Below are 19,431 nucleotides of genomic sequence, written 5' to 3'. Positions count from 1 at the left end.
GACAAACAGTTGTAAAACCACCACCAAAGATATAGAGCAGTTCCATCACCTCACAAATCAAACATCTTTTTAACCCTCAACATTTAATATGAGCAATCAAAGATTATCAGACTTGAAAGAGATTGTGCAGACATCCTCAGAGATAATGTATTACAATCATGAACTTAGAATAGTATATGCTATCAAAAGTAACATTCACAGAACCAAAAGATAATGATTTTAAATACAAGATATGATAGCAGAAATAAAAACCCAGTAAATGGGCATTTATCATAGAGAAATGAAGAGTTATGTCTGTTTCTGTGTGTGCATGAATGTTTATAGCAGTTTTATTCTTAATAGCCTAAAACTGGAAACAACCCAGATACTTCGATACCACATTTTATTTCTTCATTCATCAGTCGATGGGCATTTGGATTGTTCCTACCCCCCCCTTTTTTTTTTTTTTTTTTAGCTATTATGAATAATGCTGCTATGAGCTGCTATGTGTGTGCTTATATTATTATTTCTCTGGGAATAGACTTGCTGGGCCATAAGGGTAACCCTGTGGTTAAATTTTTGAGGAATTGACAGACTCTTTTCCAGAGAAGTTGCACCATTTTACAGCCCCACCAGCCATGTATAAGGATTTCGGTTTCTCCACATCCTCACCAATACTTGTTATTATCTGTCTTTTTTATTATAGCCAACTGTAGTGTGTTGAATTTTGTCCTACAAAAACATGTGTCTACATCCTAATCTCTGGAACCTATGAATGTAACTTTATTTGGAAAACAGGTCTTTGCAGATGTACTTAAATTACGGATCTCAAGATAATATCTTGGATTGCCCAGGTGGGCCCTAAGTCCAGTGAGAAATGCCCTTTTAAGAGACAAAAGAGGAGAAGGCTATTTGAAGACAAAAGCAGAAATTGGAGTTATGTACCCACAAGGCAAGGACTGCCTAGAGCCACAACAAGCTGGAAGAAGCAAAGAAGGATTCGCCTCTTGAGCTGCTGGAAGGATTATGGCCTTGCTAACTCCTTGATTTTGGACTTCTGGGCTCCCTAACTGTGAGAATAAGTTTCTGTTGGTTTAAGCCACCAAGTCTGTGTTACTTTGTTATGGCAACCCCAGGAAACTAATACAGATTTTGGTACTGAGAGTGGGGTGCTGCTGTAATACCTAAAAATGTGGAAATGGCTGTGGAATTGGGTAATGGGTAGAGACTAGAAGAATTTAGAGAAGGATGATAGAAGAAAATTCTAGATCTGTCGATAGAAATGTGGACATTAATTGTGATTCTGGTGAGGGTTTGGAAGGAATTGAGGACTGTAGAGGAAACGTCTATCCTCTTAGGGATACAGGTATCATCATGACTATAACTTTGGTAGAAATATGAACATTAAAAGTGCTTCTGGTGAGGGCTCAGATGAAAATGAGGAACATGTTATTGGAAACTGGAGGAAAGGCAATCCTTGCTGTATAGTGGCAAAAAACTTTGCTGAATTGTGTTCTACTGTTGTGAGGAAAGCAGAACTTGCAGTCAATGAATTTGGATATTTAGCTGAGGAGATTTCCAAGCAAAATGTTGAAGGTTTGCCCTGTTTTTGTTTTTTGTGTTTTTGGCTGCTTATAGTAAATTGTCAGAGAAAATAAGTTGAGGCAGGAACTTTACACGAAAATGGAGCCAGCACTTGATGATTTAGGAGGTTCTTGGCCTATCTAGATTTCAAGGGATGCTAAAATTAGGAAATTTGCTGTTAGAAAAGCGTGCTGTGGAGATAAGGCCAAGGCTGTGACTAGACAACCTTTTGCTGAAGAGATTAGGCATATGATTCATGGATCCACTCAACCATCTCAGCAGAAGTAAGGAATAGAGATGGGATTATTCAGGAAAGGTCTGTGGAGGAATTTCTTGTCTAATGGTGTGAATCCCTGTGACAACCATGGGAGACCCACAAGGTTTTTGAGAACATCATAGCAGCAGAAATACTGCCAGTTTGGACTGAAGGGGACAGAGACAGAACAAAGCAAAAGAGGGTTGTTGGACTTCTTTCTTTATTACTTTGGCTAGGATTTCCGGTACAATATTGAATAGGAGTGGTGAGAGTGGGTATCCTTGTCTTGTTCCTGTTTTCAAAGGAAAAGCTCTGTCTTTCTCTGTTGAGTATAATGTTGGCTGTTGGTTTTTGCTAAATGTTCTTCATCATGTTGAAGAACTTCCTTTTTATTCCTATCTTGTTAAGAGTTTTTATCAAGAAAAGGTGCTGGATTTTATCAGATGCCTTTTCTGTATCAATTGAGATGATCATATGATTCTTTTCCTTTGTTCTGTTAATGTGTATTATTACATTGACTGATTTTCTAATGTTGACCCAACCTTGCTTTCTTGTAATAAATCTCACTTGATCATAATGTATAATTCTTTTCATATGTTGTTGGATTCTGTTTGCTGGTATTTTGATGAGAATTTTGTCATCTGTATTTTTAAGGGATATTGGTCTGTAATTTTCTCGTGGTGTCTTTGTCTGGCTTTGGTATCAGGTTAATAATGTTGGCTTCATTGAAAGAGCTCGAGAGTATTCCTTCTTCCTCTACTATGGAAAAGTTTGAACAGGATTGGTGTCAGTTGTTCTCCAAATGTTCAGTAAAATTCCCCAGTGAAGCTGTCTTGTCCTGGACTTTTCTTTGTTGGGAGGCTTTTTATTACTGATTTGATCTTTTTGCTTGCTGTGGGTCATTAGATTCATATTTGTGCCCATTCCAAAGAAAAGTGATGAAACAGAATGTGGAAATTACGGAACAATATTATTAACATCACACAGAAGTAAAATTTTGCTGAAGATAATTTAAAAATGGCTGCAGCAGTACAACGACAGGGAACTGCCAGAAATTCAAGCTGGATTCAGAAGAGGATGTTGGATGAGGGATATCATTACTAACGTCAGATGGATCTTGGCTGAAAACAGAGAATACCAGAAAGATGTTTACCTGTGTTTTATTGTCTATGCAAAGGCATTCAACTGTGTGGTCCTTAACAGATTATAGATAACATTGCAAAGAATGAGAATTCCAGAAACTTAATTGTGCTCATGAGGAACCTGTACATAGACTAAGAGGTAGTCGTTTGAACAGAACAAGGGGATACTGCATGATTTAAAGTTAATAAGAAAGATGTGCATCAAGGTTGTATCCTTTCACCATACCCAGTCAGTCTGTATGCTGAGCAAATAATCCAAGCAGCTGGACTATATAAAGAAGAACGAGGCATCGGTATTGGAGGAAGATGCATTAATAGCCTACGATATGAACATGACACAGCCCTGCTTGCTGAAAGTGAAGAGGACTTGATGCACTTACTGATGGAAATCAAGAACAATAGCTTTCATTACAGATTACACCTCAACATAAAGAAAACAAAAATTCTCACAACTGAACCAATAAGCAACATCATGATAAATGGAAAAAAGATTGAAGTTGTCAAGGATTTCATTTTACTTGGATCCACAATCAATACCCATGGAAGCAGCAGTTAAGAAATAAAACAATGTATTGCATTGAGCAAATCTGTTGCAAAAGACCTCTTTAAAGTGTTGAAAAGCAAAGATTTCACTTGGAAGACTAAGGTGCGCTTGACCCAAGCTGTGATATTTTTAATCACCTCATATGGATGCCAAAGGTGGACAATGAATAAGGAAGACTGAAGAAGAATTGATGCTTTTGTATTATGGTGATGGCAAAGAATATTGAATATACCATGGACTGCCAGAAGAATGAACAAATCTTTCTTGGAAGAAGTACAGCAAGAATGCTCCTCAGAAGGGAGTATGGCAAGACTTTGTCTCGCATACTTTGGCATGTTATCAGGAGGGACCAGTCCTTGGAGAAGGACACCATGCTTGGTGTAGTGGAGGATCATTGAAAAAGAGGAAGACCCTCAACGAGATGGACTGACACAGTGGATGCAAGAGTGGGCTCAGCAGTGTTGTGAGGATGGTGCAGGACCGGGCAGTGTTTCATTCTGTTGTATGTACATAGGGTCGCTATGAGTTGGAACCAACTCCATGGCACCTAACTACAACAACATTTCTCTTTTTATTACTGAGTTGTATTTACGTGTCCTTTATCAGAGATAAGCTTTGCAAAAATTTTGTCCCATTCTGTGGATTGTCTTCACTTTTTAGATGGTGTCCTTTGAAGCATAGAAGTTTTAAATTTTCGTGAAGTCCAAAAGTTACTTGTGCTTTTCGTGCCACATTGAAAAATCCATTGTTTATCACAAATTATATAAATTTTAACTCTTGCATTTAGGTCTTTAAGTTTCAGTTAATTTTTGTATGTTATGTGAAATAGGGGTGCAACTTCATTCTTTTGCATTTGGTTTCCAGCTGCCTGTGAATAGCTTTTATCTTGTACAGGAAACACTGGCATTGATCTAGGTAAGAGTGTAACTATATTAGGAGGATGGGTTGGCAGGAAGGATGCTGAGTGCATGGTCGGGGCAAGTAGAGAGCTAAATCTTCCTCTTCCATAGAGGCAACTCAATAAAGAGAGCCTAAAATAGAAAAAACCAAGTAGTAGCAATTGTACTGTAGGACTAAAATTTTTCAGGTGCTGCCTTTACATCTCTGAGCCTCACGGGGCTCCAGAATGGCCTATTGTGACTTTTCCTGCTCTTGCCATATATGTCCCCCATACCTGCCTGTAAAAATGATGCGGCAGCATCTGACCTCATCTAATTCACAAACAGGTAGGGGAGAGAATCAAGATCAACATCAGCCCAAAGCTGATTCCTATGAGTTGGAGGTCAGACGTACCTCCTCTCTCCAACCGTTTTACCAATTCTGACAGCAGCCATTTCCCCCAGAGCACGCTCTACTTCTGTGCTGGGTTCAATAATTCATTGTAATGGCAACACAGAACTCACAGACCATTCTCACAGTTATGGGGTTTATTAGGGGAGTAACAGGTCACAGTTCAGAACGGGAATGACTCAGAATACAGTTCTTCGATCAGATGAGCTTGTCAACTGTGCCTTTGGGAAGGCCTCTGTCTTGGCTCTTATACCCTGGATCCCTTGGCCTGGCCTGTGCTTTGATTGTGCAAGTGTTACAAATCTCTTTAGCTCTGCAAATGAGTACTCGGAGGCACACCACTCTGCTAGTAAGCCTCCTGCCAGAAGGCACTCTGCTTTCTTGCCCAGTGGGTTGTCACACCTACTGGAGCCACCTTACCCTGCAGACTGGGAAGCCAACTGTGTAGTCTTACACCAGTCTTCTGGTTCTGCTGCTGCTGTTTCTCTGCTGCTGTATTCTGCCGTGCTTGCTGCCTCTTCTCACCATCTCACACTGTCTCCAGTGTTAACAGCTTTCTGTGTCTCCTGGGTCTAGGAGGTTCTTAGCACAGGGATCCTGGGTCCAAGGGATGCGCTCTGCTCCTGGCTGTTTTTCTGGTGGTAGTTCCCCTTCCTAGATTCTGGAATGGCTCATTTTAAGCCTAGCAGGACAGCAAAACTGACCAGTCCCCTCAGTAGGCTTCCATATACCTTATTTGCATAATCCCACCCTTGTAAGCATACCGTGCAATTTATTTGCATTGTTACCAAACTGTCCAATCCTATTGGTGGGCCACAAGCACCTTATTTGCATAGTCCCACCTAATCATTTTGTGGGAGTCACAAGGCCATGAATGGGTAGAAGGACCATATTAAGTAATTCACTACACCGTATTCCTCACCTAGCTGGTTCCCTTATCAGACAGACCAGCTGCACCCCACCCAGTCTTCAGCCTAACAGATTTCACATCGCTTCCAGCCCACAGAAGTATTCAGACAAGGCAATCACATCCTCCTGTGGGAGTCAGGGTCGCCCCACTTGTTACTATAAAGCCTGCCTCCCACGCCCCTACTGATACTCTCTGCTCCTCAGTCGACCCATGTGTGGTCCTGCATGGTGTGCAATTTCTTCCTTTCCCACCCTGTGAGCATATGTGATGAATGAACTGCTGTCAGTCCCATGTATCCAGTGTCAGTTGTCATGTGTTTGACCATCCCCATAACTCTAGGGCGGGAATCTCTGCCTCACCAACAGGATAAATAGGAGGTGATCAGAACAGCAATGTGATTATGTTATTGAGAAACATGGAGGTGAATACCGAAACAATTACCTAAAAGAGATGGAAGTGATTGCTTCTGGGTAGATTGAAATAGACAGGGTAAGAGGACGGGTGTGGGAGGCAGAGATTGCTGTTTTTTGCAACGTTTTGGAGAATTATATCTGTAATGATTGTGCCTAATCTGATAAAAAAAAAAATTAAAAGATAAGCAATAATAGGAAGATTCTAAGTAAGGAGAGTAATGAGGGGAGATTAGCCCTATTAGACGTTAAAATTTATCGTAAAGTCCCCATTGTTGTTGAGTTGATTCTGACTCATAGTGACCGTATAGGAGGGAGTAGTACTGCCCCATAGGATTTCCAAGGCTGTAATCTTTACAGAAGCAACTGCCACATCCTTCTTCCAGGGAGCAGCTGATGGGTTCGAACTGCAGACCTTTCGGTTAGCAGCTGAACATTTACCCACTGTGCCATCAAAGTTTCTGCAAAATTTATTGTATAGCTACAGTAAGTAAAGTGTGTGGTGGTGGTGGTTGTGTGCTGTGAAGTCAGTTCCAACTCAGCCACCCTGTAGTATAGTAGAACTGCCCCATAGGGTTTCCAAGGCTGTGATCTTCAGGGGAACAGATCACAAGGTCCTTTCTCCCACAGAACTGCTGGTGGGTTCGACCTACCAACCTTTTGGTTACCGGATCAATGGAACAAATTACGAAATCCAGAAATCGATTTAAATGCTTATAAGAATTTAACATGTGATAAATGGTCATATTACAAATCAGTCGAAAAGACAGATTATTCGTTGAAGGATGTTGGAATAAGTGGGTAGCTATTCAGGAAGAAAGTTGGATCCATACTTCACGCCAACTTTGGGCACTACTTTAAATGGTATTGCTTTCCTGATTTCACGCCAACTTTGAACCAGGAGGGTCGAAGACTTACATGTAAAAAATAAAATCGTAAAAGCACTGGAAGACAAAATCTATGAGAAAAATCAGGGAAAGAGTAAAAGGAAGGTGGCAGGAAGTGTGAGTACTCATTTCCTTATCTTTATAGCAGGGAGTGATAGAACAGTCAAAAATAGAAGCTTACAGTCTAAAAAATCCTGCGCAAAACGTCATAGAGTTTTCACAGTCCCTTCTAACCTTAGGCGTATTTTAGTTAATAATATATTGAGGTAAGGAAACATTTGTTTACCTTCTGTTCCCAGTAACTCTGGAAATTAAAAGGTTTGTATGACAGTGTGTGGAAGGTATTTATGGTGATTTCAACTCAGTTTTATTCACTTTCTCAGCTGTTAAACACAAGTTAAGTCTAATGTTTTTGTTAACTGCATACTATGATACCTTTTTAATACAAATTTTCTTTCAGCTGTATACGCACCAACAAATGATGTTTCCCCAATATTGAAAGTGCTTATTTTTGGAAGGTGGAATTTTTTTAAACTTCTTTTCTGGTTTTCTGCACTGCATTATTTGTATAATAAGCATGTATCATTTTTATAAAAACGATAAAGACATTGAAAATATGAAATGTACAATCCTATTAAAGAATGAAGAATCAGTATTTAAATTCTTCTGCTGATGGAAACCCTGGTGACGTAGTGGTTAAGTGCTGCGGCTGCTAACCAAAGGGTGGGCAGTTTGAATCTGCCAGGCGCTCCTTGGAAACTCTGTGGGGCAGTTCTACTCTGTCCTATAGGGTCGCTATGAGTCGGAATCAACCTGACGGCACTGGGTTTGGTTTTTTGGTTGGCCAAGGGCTAGAGTTCACATACATTTCTCTTGCTGTCCACAAACATTAGTTCAGGGCCTTTTCTCTCTAGTGCTTAGGAGGTTCGACACTGTGAATATGTAGTCCTCCTGAGCCCATTGTGCTTTATTTTGGTTCCTTTGTAGATGGGGCCAGATTGAAAAGGCTTAGAGGAGCAGCACTCAGGGCACTGTCAGGCCATGGGGGATAAAAACATGAAGGACATGATCCTTGCTTACAAGTGGCATAGGAAATGTTCTTAGTATTTTTGGATGGCTGAAACTTTTTTTTTTTCTTCTACATTTCCTAGAGTTAATTTGAATATGAGCATTGTAGGCGGGTTGTAAACTCGTTGAAGGCAGGGTCAAAATATTCATTCACCTTTTCAGCCCATATAGGGCTAGTAGTGCATTGCCTTTGATTGTAGATGTTTAAAAATTGAGTTTAGTTAATATGAGAATTTTTTTTGACAGCAGAGCAAAACAAAGGTCAACTCACTTGTGTGGCTGCCCAGATGCCCCCATCAGATACATTTCGGATCATGAAGCTTTCAATTTCCAAAAGCTGTTATAGAGAATATTGTCTTTACGTAATTAAAGAGCATATCAAGGAGTGGTTTTAATATGCGTTAACCTGGGCTTATTTTCTCTGTTCTCATCTTCCAGGTATATCATACTTTGTTCTGGCCTCTTGAGTGGACGGTAGCTGGCAGAGACAACAATACTTGTTATGCAAAGATAATTTGCAACAGACTTGACAGCGTACGTAATATGATGGGAAGCTGAAATACTGTAATTTTTTAAATGTAACCTTTACTCCTAGTATTTGGATTTTTATACTTTCTTAAAGATAGCTTTTAGGGTGAGGCAGAAATTATTCAAATTGTTACCCAGTTAATATATTTACAAAGGTTGAACAAGTAACAGATTGTAATTGAGGTTTAAAATAATACTCTATCAAAATACATAATTGAAATTATTCTTTTTGTTGTTGTTGTTTGGTGCTGTCAAGTTGGTTCCGACTCATAGCGACCCCATGTACAACAGAATGAAACACCGCCCAGTCCTGTGCTATCCTCACAATCGTTGTTATACTTGAGCCCATTGTTGTAGCCACTGCGTCAATCCATCTTGTCCGGAATCTTCCTCTTTTTCACTGACCCTCTACTTTATCAAGCATGATATCCTTCTCCAGGGACTGGTCCCTCCTGATAACATGTCCAAAGTATGTGAGATGAAGTCTTGCTAGCATCCTTTCTCAGGAGCATTCTGGCTGCTGGCTGTACTTCTTCCAAGACAGATTTGTTCGTTCTTTCAGCTGTCCTTGGTATATTCAGTATTCTTCACCAGCACCGTAATTCAAAGGCGTCGATTCTTATTCAGCCTTTCTTATTCATTGTCCAGCTTTCTCATGCATATTAACCCAGTGCCCTCGATTCTGACTCATAGCAACCCTATGGGACAGAGTAGAATTGCCCTATAGACTTTCCAAGGAGCGCCTGGCAGATACGAACTGCTGACCCTTTGGTTAGCAGCACTTAACCACCACGCCACCAGGGTTTCCCTCATGCAAATTAGACAGTGGAAAACTCCATGACTTGGGCCAGGTGTACCTTAATCCTTAAAGTGACATCTTCGCTTTTTAACATTTTACAGAGGTCTTGTGCAGCAGATTTGACCTCTGCAGTGCATTGTTTGATTTGCATGTCAATAAAATACAGGTAAACATCTTTCTGGTATTCTCTTCTTTCAGTCAAAATCCATCTGACATCAGCAATGATATCTCTTGCGCCACATCCTCTTCTGAATCAAGCTTGAATTTCTAACACTTCACTGTCAATGTTCTGGCGCAACTATTTTTGAATTACCTTCAGCAAAATTTTACTTGTATGTGATGTTAATAACTTCTGCATTCTGTTGTCACCTTTCTTTGGAATAGGCACAGGTATAGATCTCTTCTAGTTGGTTAGCAAATAGCTCTTTTCCAAATTTCTTGGCATAGACAAGTGAGTACCTCCATGCTACATCTGTTTGTTGAAACATCTCAATTGACATTCCTTCAGTTTCTGGAGCCTTATTTTTTGTTATTCCCTTCATTGCAGCTTGGACTTCTTCCTTCAATACCATCAGTTCTTGATCATATGCTACCTCCTGAAATGGTTGAACGTCAACCAGTTCTTTTTGTAGAGTGACTCTGTATATTCCTTCCATCTTCTTTTGATGCTTCCTGCGTCATTCAATATTTTGCACATGTTGTTAGGTGCCATTCAGTCGGTTCCAACTCACAGCAACCCTACATGCAACAGAATGAAACACTGCCCGGTCCCATGCCATGCTCACACTTATTGCTATGCTTGAGCCCATTGTTTTTCCCATAGAATCCTTCACTGTTGCAACTCAAGGCTTGAATTTTCTCTTTAGTTCCTTCAGCTTGAGAAATGATGAGCGTATTCTTCCTTTTGGTTTTCTAACTCCACATCTTTTGCACATTTCGTTTTAATACTTTGTCTTTTTGAGCTGCCCTTCGAAATCTGTTCCGCTCTTTTCCTTTATCATTTTTCCATTTGTTTTTTCTACATCCAAGGGCAAGTTTCATAGTCTTTTCTGACATCCAGTTCAGTCTATCTTTCCTGTCTTTTTAGTGACCTTTTGCTTTCTTCGTGTATGATGTCCTTCTACAACTTGTCTGGTCTTCAGTCATTAATGTTCAGTGTATCAAATCTGTCCTTGAGATGGTGTCTGAATTCAGGTGGGACATACTCAAGGTCATATTTTGGCTCTCGCAGATTTGTTTTAATTTTCTTCAGCTTCAACTTAAACTCGCATGTGAGCAATTGATGGTCTGTTCCACAGTCAGCCCCTGGCCTTGTTTTGAATGATGGTATTGAGTTTTTCCATCTTCTCTTTCCGCAGACGTAAGTTGATTTGATTTCTTTATTTTCCGTCTGGTGAGGTCCACGTGTGTATAGTCTCCAGTTATGTTGTTGAAATAAAGGTATTTGCAGTGAACAAGTCGTTAGTCTTGCACAATTCTATCATGCTATCTCTGGCGTCATTTCTATCACCAAGGCCGTATTTTCCAACTACCAATCCTTTGTTTCCAGCTTTCACATTCCAATCACCAGTAATTATTAATGCATCTTGATTGCACGTTTGATCAATTTCAGACTGCCGAAGTTGGTAGAAACCTTCAGTTTTCTCATCTTTGGCATAGTGATTCTACCATTTTACATTCCACCAGCATTGTATGAGAGTTCCAGTTTCCCCACAACTTTGCCAGCATTTCTTGTTTTCTGTTTTTTTGATCAGTGACATTTTAGCAGGGGTGAGATGGTATCCTATTGTAGTTTTGATTTGCATCTCTCTAATGGCTAATGATCGCAGGCATCTCTTCATGTGTTTGTTGACCACTCGAATGTCCTCTTTGGTGAAGTGTCTGTCCTTGTACTTTGCCCATTTTTTAATTGGACTGTTTGTCTTTTTGTTGTTGAGGTGTTTTAAGTTTCCTATAAATTTTAGAGATAGCCCCTTGTAGGAGATGTCTTTGTCAAATTTTTTTTCACAGCCTGTAGAATCTTTTTGCTCTTTTGGAGAAGTCTTTGGTTGAGCATAAGTATTTAATTTTTAGAAGGTCCCAGTTGTCTAGCCTATCTTCTTCTGTTTGTGCTTTTTTAGTTATGTTATAGTGTATTTATGCCATAAATCAGGGCCCCTAGGCTTACCCCTGTTTTTTCTTTTGAATTGGTATAGTTTTAGCTTTCACATTTAGGTTTTTGTTGTTGTTTTTAATAATTTTTGTTGTACTTTAAGTGAAAGTTTTCAAATCAAGTCAGTCTCTCACGTATAAACTTATATACACCTTACACCTTACTACATACTCCCAATTACTTTCCACCTAATGAGACAGCCTGCTCCCTCCTTCCAGCCTCTCTTTTTGTGACCATTTTGCCAGCTTCTAACCCTGTCTACCCTCCCATCTCCCCTCCAGACAGGAGATGCCAACATAGTGTCAAGTGTCCACCTGATGCAAGTAGCTCACCCCTCATCAGCATCTCTCTCCAACCCATTGTCCAGTCCAATCCATGTCTGACAAGTTGGCTTCAGGAATGGTTCCTGTCCTGGGCCTACAGAAGGTTTGGGGGCCATGACCGCTGGGGTCCTTCTAATCTCAGTCAGACCATTAAGTCTGGTGTTTTTATGAGAATTTGGGGTCTGCATCCTACTGTTCTCCTGCTCCCTCAGGGGTTCTCTGTTGTGTTCCCTGTCAGGGCAGTCATCGGTTGTGGCTGGGCACCATGTAGTTCTTCTGTTCTCAGGATGATGTAGTCTCTAGTTCATGTAGCCCTTTCTGTCTTTTGGGCTCGTAATTACCTTGTGTCCTTGTTGTTGCATTTAGGTTTTTGATCCATCTTGAGTTACTTTTTGTGTGTGGTGTGAGGTATGGATCCTGTTTCATTTTTCTGCAAATGGATATCCAGTTTTGTCAGCATCATTTGTAAAAGAGACTACCTCTTCCTCATTTAATGGATTCTGACCCTTTGTCGAAGATCAGCTGACCATAGGTGGATGGATTTACTTCTGAGTTCTCAGTTCTATTCCATTGGTATCTGTGTCTGTTGTTCTACCAGTACCAAGTTGTTTTGACTACTACGACGGTATAGTAGATTCTGAGATCAGGAAGTGTGAGGCTACCTACTTTGTTCTTCTTCAGTAATGCTTTGCTTATCCAGGGCTTCTTTCCTTTCTATATAAAGTTGGTGGTTAGTTTTTCCATCTCATTATGGAATGTTGTTGGAGTTTGGATCGGGATTGTATTATATCCATAGATCACTGTAAGTGGTATTGACGTTTTTACAATGTTAAGTCTTCTAATCCATAAGCATGGTATGTTTTTCCACTTATATAGATCTCCTTTGGTTTCTTACAGTAGTGTTTTGTAGTTTTCTTTGTATAAGCCTTTTATGTCCCTGGTTAAATTTATTTCTAAGTATTTTTTCTTTTGGGGCTATTGTAAAAAGTATTGTTTATCCTTATTTCCTTTTTGGAGTTCTCTTTGTTAGTGTAGAAAAATTCGACTGATTTTTGTATGTTGATCTTGTACCCTGCCACTTTGCTAAATTCCTCTATTAGTTTCAGTAGCTTTCTTGTAGAATATCTGGTATTTTCTAGGTATAGGATCACATTATCTGTAAATAGGTATAGTTTTACTTCTTTCTAACCAATTTGGATGCCTTTTATTTCCCTTTCTTGCCTTATTGCTCTAGCTAGGACTTCTAGTACACTATTGAATAAAAGTGGTAATAAAGGCCATCCTTGTCCGGTTCCTGTTCTCAAGGGGAATACTTTCAGTCTCTCTCTGTTGAAAATAATGTTGGTTGTTGGTTTGGTATATATGCTCATATTTATGTTGAGGAATTTCCCTTCTATTCCCTATTTTGCTGAGAGTTTTTTATCAGTAGTAGGTGTTGGATTTTATCAAATGACTTTTTTGCATTTATTGATATGATCGTGGTTTTTTTAATCTGTTTTATTTATGTTTTGGATTACATTGTTTGATTTTCTGATGTTGAACCATTCTTGCATTCCTGGTATGAATCCATCTTGGTTATGATTTTTTTTTTTTTTTTTAATATATATATATACTGTTGGATTCTATTGGCTGGGATTTTGTTGAGAGTTTTTACATCTATGTTCATGAGGCATATTGATCTATAATTTTATTTTTTAGTGGTGTCTTTGCCTGGCTTTGGTATCAGGGTTATGTTGTCTTCGTAGAATGAATTTGGGAGTATTCTTTCCTCTTCTGTGTTTTGGAATAGTTTGAGTAGAATTGGTATCTGCTCTTATTTGAAAGTTTGGGAGAATTCTGCAGTGAAGCTATCTATGGGCCAAGGCTTTTTTTTTGGGGGGGGGGGGGAATTTTTTTTCGTGACCTCCTCAGTTTCTTCTTTTGTTATGCATCTGTTCAAATTTTCTACCACAGTTTGTGTTAGTTTATGTAGGTAGTGTGTTTCTGCAAATTTGTCCATCTCTTCTAGGTTTTCAAATTTGTTGGATTACAGTTTTTCATAGTATTCTGTTAGGATCCTTTTTATTTCAGTTGGTTCTGTTGTAGCATTACCCATCTCATTTCTTATTTGGGTTATTCGCATCTTCTTTTCCTTTGTCATTTTGGCCAGTGGTTTGTTGATTTTACTTACCCTTTCAAAGAAAACTTCTAGCCTTGTTGATTCTTTCTTTTGTTTTTCTGTTTCATTATTTCTACTCTAATCTTTTTTATTTCCTTTCTTCTGGTGACTGGGCTTCTTTTGCTGCTCTTTTTCTATCTGTTGGAGTTGTAGGGTTAAGGTATTGAGTTTGGCTCACTCTTTTTTGATGTGTGCATTTGTTACTATAAATTGACCTCTGAGCACTTCTTTTGCTGTATCCCAAAGGTTTGGTATGTTGTGTTTTCATTCTTTGATTCTAGGAATTTTTTATTTCATTTTTTATTTCTTCTATTTCCCAGTGGTTTTTAAGCAGGGTTTTATTCAGTTCCCTTGTATTTGATTCTTTTTCCTTGTCCTTCCTGTTACTGATTTCTAATTTTATAACATTGTGATCAGAGAAGATGCTCTCTAATATTTCAATGTTTTTTAATTTATTGAGGCTTTCTTTGTGGCCTAACATATCATCTGTTCAGGAGAATGAACCATGTGCACTGGAAAAGAATGTATACTGTGCTTTTGTTGGATGGAGTATTCTGTGTATGTCTGTGAGTTAAAGCTGGTTGATTGTATTGTTTAGATCTTCTGTATCTTTTGTGAGTTTCTTTTTGGTTGTTCTGTCCTTCATCAAAAGTAGTGTGCTAAAGTCTATTATTGTGGAGTTGTCTATTTTTGTTTTCAATTCTATTAGAATTTTTTAAATGTATTTTGGAGGTTTTTCATTGGGTGCATAGGTGTTTATTATGGTTACATCATCTTGGTGGATTGACCCTTTAATCATTATATAATGCCCTTTCTTGTCTATTATGCTGGTTTTTGCCTTAAAGTCTATTTTATCAGAGATTATTTTTGCCACTCCTGCTCTTCTTTGGTTATCATTTGCTTGATATATTTTTTTCCATTATTTGATTTTTAGCTTGTTTTTATCTTTATATCTAAAGTGTTTCTCTTATAGTCAGCATATTAATGAGTCATGTTTTTTTTAATCCATTTTGCCACTCACAGTCTCTTGACTGATACACTTAACCCATTTGTATTCACAGTGTAATTATTGATAGGTACGGATTTACTGCTGTCATTTTTTGTGCTTTTTTTTTTATGGTGTTGGTAGTTTCTTTGTTCCATATACTTTTCTGTGCTGTGTTCTTTTTGTTTATGGATTTCCTTTGTTTGCCGTTGATTTTGTGTTTACTGAGTCTTTATATTTTCTTCTTTTTTATTTTGGTGGGTAAGTTTATTAATTTTCTTTGTGGTTACCCTGAAATTTACTTTTATGTTCCTTAGTTTAAAGTTCCTGTTATATCTTGATATTGTCCTGACTTCCTCTCCATATGGAAGTTTTCTAAGTACACTATTCATTCCCCCTTTTTGTTTTGAAGTCATCGTTGTTTACAGATTGATGTCTCTGATTCCGTTTTCAGTCTTGTAGTTTTATTTATTTATTTTACTGTACTTTAGATAAAGGTTTACAGAACAAACTAGCTTCTCATTAAACAATTAGTACACCTATTTTTTTGTGACATTGGTTAACAACCCCATGACATGTCAACACTCTCCGTTCTTGACCTTGGGTTCCCTATTATTTTTACCAGCTTTCCTGTCACCTTCTGTGTCACCTTCTGCCTTTCAAATCTTGCCCCTGAGCTGGTGTGCCCCTTTAGTATCGTTTTATGGGCCTGTCCAATCTTTGGCTGAAGGGCAACCCTTGGGAGTGACTTCATTACTGAGCTGAAAAGGTGCCCAGGAGCCATACTCTCGGGGTTTTTCCAGTTTCTGTGAAGCCAGTAAGTCTGGTCTTTTTTCTGAGTTAGAATTTTGTTCTATATTTTTCTGTAGCTCTGTCCAGGACACCCTATTATGATCCCTGTAAGAACAGTCAGTGGTGGTAACTGGGCACATCTTGTCGTGCTAGACTCAGTCTGTTAGAGGCTGTGGTAGTTGTGGTTCATTAGCTTTATTTTATTTTTGAGAGTTCTTTATTTGGGTTGATATCTGGGTAGTATTGTCACGTGTCTTAATCTCAGGTTGTTGTCAGATATTGTTGATTCTCTGTCTGAAGAAGTCCTAATTTCTTGTAAGAATGGTCTGGTTTTTACAAAGTCCCTTAATTTTTATCTTAAAATATCCTAGTTTTGCTGTTGTAGTTGAGTGACAGTTTTGCTAGATATATAATTCTTGGCTGGCAGTTTTTTTCATTCAGGATTTTATATATGTCATCTCATTGCCTTCTTGCCTGCATGGTTTCTGTTGAGAAATCATAGTTTAGCTTTATTGGTTCCTCATTGTAGGTAACATTTCGTTTTTCCTGAGCTGCTCTCACAATTCTTTCTTTGTCTTTGGTTTTGGAAAGTTTGATTATGATATGTCTTGGTGATTTTCTTTTGCAGTCTGTCACTATATGGGGTTCATTCAGGTTCTTGAATAGAGATCTTCTTTCATAATATTAGGAAAGTTTCCTGCCAGCAAATCATTTTTTCTGTACTTTTTTTTTTTCTCTCTTCCTGTTCTGGAATTCTGATCACACATAAATTATTCCTCTTGATAACATCCCATATTACTCTTAGGCTTTCTTCATTCTTTTTTCTGAGTGTTCCTCTAACAGATTAGTATCAAGGGATTTGTCCTCTATTTTGCTGATTCTGTCTTTCATTGATTCATTTCTGTTCCTTTGTCCTTCGATTGAGCTATTTCTGAAATTTTAGTGTTAATCTTCTGGATTTCTAGTTGCTGTTTTTGTGTGGTTTCTGGTTGTCTATTTATTTTGTCATTGTGTACTTGTATTGTTTTCCTGAAGTCTTCTAGAATTTTGTCTGTGTTTCCCTTGGTTTTGTGTGTGTTTTCTTGCTCTCTTTGAGGATCCTATATATAAGTCATTTGAATTACTTATCCAGTAGTTCAGTTACCATTTATTTCTCAGGAAGGTTTTCTGGTCCTTTATTTTGGTTACTTGCTTGAGCCTCTTGTCCTGTTTCTTTATATGATTTAATATTGTTCGTTGTCTTCAAGGCGTTAAGGTGTTGTGATATGTTTCTTAATTGTATGTTTGTTTGCTTTGTTCTGATTTTTTGTTTTGATATATCCAGGTTGGCAGGGCTTACATGCTACACTGGTCTCTGGCAGCACTGGTGTGCTCACCACCTGTCTCCAGATGAGCAGGGCAGTGGTTGGTAGCATGAGAGCTGGTTTGTGTTCATTCGTTGTGCAAAGTGGCCAAGTGTGGATTGGGTGTGCATTGACTGCTGTCTGTCATCAGGCCAGTGGCACAGGAGCAAGTGATGGCACTTGCCGAGTGGGTCGGACAGTGGGTGTGGTGGGTATGGGGACTATGGCAGGCAGCGAGGGCAGGGTTGCTGTCACTCACCAGGTCAGGGGGAGGTTGGAAGGTGGAAGAGGATGGGTGGCAGGTAGGCAAGTGCACAGGAATGCGATCATCAACATTTGCTGGGTGACAGGCAGCTGAGGGGCCTGGGTGTGCAATTGCCGCCACTCACTGGGTGCGAGGGGCTTGGATGGTGGGCAGGCGAGCATGTGGGCATGCAATCACTGCCACTTGTTGGGTTGGGGAGAGGAGGGGATGGGCCTGTGCAGATGTAGGTGCAGTCACTACTGCTCTCCAATTTAGGGTGAAGAAGGAGGAAGTGAGTAGCCAGTGTATGGGTGCATGGTCACTGCCACTCACCTGGTTGAGTGGTGAGTAGAGGGCAGGGTAGTGACTGTAGAAGTGTGTTCACCTCCTCTCACTGGGTTGGGGAGAGGTGGAAGTTGGTGACGAGTGGGCTAGAGCACGGATGCGGAGTCGCTGGGTCGAGAGGAGGGAGGTAGGTGATGGGCAGTTGAGTGTGTGTTCACGTGGTTGCTGCTGTTACCTGGTCGGGGGGGTGTGGGTGGTGGGCAGACTAGTTTGCAAGTGCGTGGGTGCTGCTGCTTACTGTGTCGGGGGTGGGGAGGTGGGTGATGGGCAGGCTAGCATCCAGGCACAGTTACCACCACTCACCATGTCGGAACGGGAGTCAGTAGTGATTGGGCAAGTGCACGGAAGCACGGTTGCCGCCACTCATCAGGCTTGGGGTGGATCACAGGTGGACAGTTGCTCAGGCATATGATCACTGCTGCTCCGTGGGTTGGGGAGGAATGGAGTATGGCGGATGCACGGGTTCCGCTGTTCACCGGGTTGAGGAGGGGATGCTTGGCAGTTGAGTGAGTGCGCGGTTGCATGCTTACCACAGGTGATCTGATGGGCAGGGAGGCATGGACAAATGGGGCTTTGTGGGGCAAGGAGGGCTTGGATTGTGGTTCCTGGTCAGGCAGGATGTCTAGGGTAGGGGATTTTCTGTCGCTTAAGATCAGGAGGGGAGGGGTAGGGGGATTATATGCAGATATGGGTATCCGGGCTCTTCCTGTTTGCTGTATCTTGTGGTTGAAACCTGCCCCCCACCACAAGTGTTGGGAAAGGGAGGTCTTCCCAGAGGCCAGTCGGGAAGGTGACCTCCCCCTGAGGCCCTGTGAGTCTGTTGCTTTGTGAGTGCCACCCACCCAAATGGTTAGGGACCACCGCTCATGAGTGTGTCTAACCCTTCATCCTGGCTCCCTCCCTGTTCTGCGGATGGCTGGCTCCCTGGACTTCTCGTACTCCTTTCTAGTTTCCTCCCTTTAGATCAGGATCATGTTCCTGTCACCTTGATTCCCTCTGGGTGTGTCTACAGTTTCTCTGTCTTTTACTGGGAATGCTGTGAAGTTGTCTTCCTGTACTCGTTACCGGGATCACTCCTGGCTTTGTCTCAAGATGGCCACACTGAGCCAGGAGAGCTGGCAGAGTACCTCTGCTCCGTGTCACTCCTTGTTTGCTGCGTTTGTTCGGTTTCTTCTTCCAGTCGGTGTTCAATTCAATTCTTTGTCCTTCCTTTTGAAGTTCAGGGTTCTAGGATTGTCATCCGCATCTGTTTCTCTTGGTTTTCAGGTCTTTGCTATAGAGGGATGGCATGATGTGTCTGACTAAGCCACCATCTTGGCTCCTCTTCCAAAATCAGATTAATTTTTATTTAACAAAGACCTACTATTCTCTTGTTGGTTTTAAGTACAATACCTCTTTGAATCAATGAGTTTGAAAATTGGAATGATTGCAGTAGCTTAACGAAACTTTTTTTAGTAGCTAAAAAGAAAGAAAAGTGATATTCAAGTAGAGAGTTAAAATTTTCTCACTAGACAGCAGCTGTCCTTTTTCAGTAGTCCTACTGGACTGTTTTTTGAAATCTTTGTGTTTTATAGTGATACTCAGATGTTAATGGGCAGACAAGTAGATGTGTGGCTTGTTTAAAAATACAGATTCCTGGACATTATTGCCTCCTAGATTCCAATTCAGTAGCTTTCAGTGGGGCCCTGTAAA

The 19,431-nt window shown here is 40.1% G+C and overlaps 1 protein-coding gene across 1 annotated transcript in view; it reads left to right on the top strand.

The window, feature by feature from the left end:
- The window catches only part of TXNRD3 (thioredoxin reductase 3), an 87,736-nt gene that overhangs the window by 60,051 nt on the left and 8,254 nt on the right, over positions 1-19,431 (top strand). The window contains exon 14 of the mRNA XM_023547847.2: positions 8,509-8,604. Coding sequence (XP_023403615.1) covers positions 8,509-8,604 — 96 coding nt within the window. The remainder of the gene's footprint in view (positions 1-8,508; positions 8,605-19,431) is intronic.

Source organism: Loxodonta africana, chromosome 22, assembly GCF_030014295.1.
Source record: "Loxodonta africana isolate mLoxAfr1 chromosome 22, mLoxAfr1.hap2, whole genome shotgun sequence".
NCBI classification, from domain to species: Eukaryota; Metazoa; Chordata; class Mammalia; order Proboscidea; family Elephantidae; genus Loxodonta; species Loxodonta africana.
This window is presented reverse-complemented; position numbering and strand designations above follow the sequence as displayed.